This window comes from Terrapene carolina, unplaced genomic scaffold, assembly GCF_002925995.2.
Source record: "Terrapene carolina triunguis isolate 2854851 unplaced genomic scaffold, T_m_triunguis-2.0 Scaffold811, whole genome shotgun sequence".
Lineage (NCBI taxonomy): Eukaryota > Metazoa > Chordata > Testudines > Emydidae > Terrapene > Terrapene triunguis.
In genome coordinates this window covers 3,376-6,029 of record NW_020665162.1, presented here as the reverse complement: position 1 = coordinate 6,029, position 2,654 = coordinate 3,376, and the positions used below count along the sequence as shown (strand labels likewise).

The 2,654-nt window shown below is 52.8% G+C and overlaps 1 gene segment (V, D, J or C); it reads right to left on the bottom strand.

The window, feature by feature from the left end:
* Nucleotides 1-1,683: 1,683 nt before the first annotated feature.
* On the bottom strand, nucleotides 1,684-2,022 carry LOC112124404 (the record flags this gene model as incomplete). The annotated part of the segment is given in 1 exon segment: nucleotides 1,684-2,022. A coding segment is annotated over 1 exon segment (339 nt), but the record flags the coding sequence as incomplete, so codon positions are not given.
* Nucleotides 2,023-2,654: the final 632 nt, after the last annotated feature.

The following is a 2,654-nucleotide window of genomic DNA, read 5'->3' as shown; positions in this document are numbered from 1 at the left end:
ACCCAGCGGAGCTCGGACAGCTCGGGCGAGTTGGCTGAAGTATGAGCCTCGGGCTGCAAACCTCCGCCGACACCTGTAACAAATTGTAGCTCATACGCAGACACAGATTTGCCCCGGTGTTATCCCTATAAATTGACTGGGAGCCCTCTAGCGGTCTCCCTTGTCTTCTGCTGCAGAAGCCACCAGACCCTGTCAGAGAAACAGTTTAGGTAAGTAGCCAGACGCTGTACGTCTTCATCCAGATATTTGGAACTCAGGTTTCTCACCGTGTGGTTTCCTTAATGTTGACTAAAGAGCAACACTGTCAGCACACGGCCATACTGTCTCAGACCAAAGGTCCATCTAGCCCAGTGTCCTGTCTCCCGACAGTGGCCAGTGCCAGGTGCCCCAGAGGGAATGACCAGAACAGGGAATCACCGAGTGATCCGACCCCTGTCACCCAATCTCCTCTCTCTCGCGCTCGCTGTCTCTCTCTCTGGAATGTGGTTCTGGCCCTGCTTACACACACAGCAGTGAGTTTGTCTGTTTCTTTCTCTCTCGCCATGTTCCTCTGCTTACACATACAGTGAGTTTGTTTCTTTTCTCTCGCGCTCTCTCGCTCACTGGCTCTGTCTGTTTAGCAGGTGCCTTTTCGCCCTGCCCGAATTTTCCAAAGAGCCTAAGGGAGTTAGGCGCCCAACTCCAAATTAAATTAAAAGGGAAAGTTTAAGCGCTAAAGGGAGACCCGGTTCTTGGAGGTATTTCTGGAAATGCTCGTTGTGTTTTGGAGAGACGGCAAGGAAGGTGTTTCCCCCCTCATAGTACATCAGCCCGATAAACACAGGACCTTGGCCAGAAAATACGGTCTCCAGGAGACGTCGCATGTCAGTGTGAGGGGCTCTGAGACCTTCCCCACCTCGTGGCCCGACTCCACCAGCTGCAGGTGGGAAAGGGGGCCTGCAAAAATGACAGGAGATACCCAAATAATAATATAATGCTCCCCACTCCAGGGAGCTAAAGATCTGGCTCCAAGCGCAGACTCCTTCATCTAAATGCTCTCATGCAAATATGAACCAACACAGCTCCTCACACACACAGGTGCAAATGTAACACTGACAGAGCCCGTGGTTGGAACCTGGGACCTCTGGTGCTTAGTGTATGAGCCTCTACCCCATGAGCCAAAAATCATGTCTCTCTTAGCTAAGGGTGTAGAGCAGACTCATTAATCAAGTGGTCTTGGTGCCCCTAGATGGGACCGATACCACATCCAGGAGGTGTGTGGGTTACAGAAACCCACAAATACTCTACCTCGCCAGGAAAAACTCACACATATACACACACACACTCCCTCCCATGGGCCAGAGCTAGCGCAGCCAGGAAATATCAGTCGTTTGTCAGAGGGGCCCCCCCCAGACCCTCAACTCCCCAGTTCAGCTGTGGAGCGGACAGGAGAGTCTGTTGCAACCTCAGGTCCAGGTTGGTGGTTTCCAAATCTGCAAAACTCCTGTAACAAAGTCTCTCTCGTCCCATTCACAAGCGCAAGTGTTTCCTCTTTTCTGCTTCTCTGCAGCTTCGTTGGTGCCTCTGACTAAGCGTCTCCTTCAACTTAAAGTGACCGCAGAAGGGAGCGGACCGCAAGAAAAAATTCAGATGCCGTTTCTCCGGGAGGCGAAGCCTGTAGCTCGCCCCCTTTTTGTCCCAGACCTCCCTGTGCCTCTGTCACTGTGTAGCTCCTGCCGCAGTAATAGGTGGCGGTGTCTGCAGCTGTCAGAGAGCGCAGCGTCAGGGAGACCTGGTTCTTCGCAGCGTCTGCAGAGATGGTGATCCGGCCTTGGAGAGACGGGGCGTAGCCTGTACCCCCGTTATATGCGTGTATGTATCCCATGGATTCCAGCCCTTCTCCAGGAGGCTGACGGAGCCAGTACCAGTAGTAATACTGACTATTGATGGAGAACCCGGAGACAGCGCAGGTCAGTGTGAGGGGCTCGGAGACTTTGCCCACCCCAGGGCCGGAGGCCACTAGCTGCAGCTGGGAAAGTGCACCTAGAAACAAGGGTAGGGGAGTCCAAAATAATCATTGAAAGTGATGCCCAGAGAGCAAAGGCTTTTTCTGCCCCCACTCCGGTCACAACCACACACACAGAGAAATGCAAACAGTCACACACAGAGAGACAGACACAGACTCACACGGCGCCAGGGCCAGCGCTAGGAAGACACATTTAATCATTTGGAAGGTATGAAAAATCTCCAGTTCAGCCGCTGACCCAACGGAGCTCGGACAGCTCGGGAGAGTCGGCTGAAGTGTGTGAGCCCCGGGCTGCAAACCACTTCCGACACCTGTAACAAGTGGTAGCTCATAAGCAGACACAGAGATTTGTGCGGGTGTTATCCCTCTAAATAGTCTGGGAGCCTCTAGCGCTTTTCCTTGTCTTCTGCTGCAGAAGCCACCAGAACCTGCCAGAGAAGCAGTGTAGGTAATTAGCGAGACGCTCTACGTCTTCATCCAGCTGTTCGGAAATCAGCTCTCACCGTGTGGGTTCTTAATGTTGAATAAAGCTCAACATGGGCATCACAGGGCTATAGTGGGTCAGACCAAAGGTCCGTCTAGCCCAGTATCCTGTGTCCTGACAGTGGCCAAAGCCAGGCACCCAAGAGGGAATGAACAGAACAGTTAA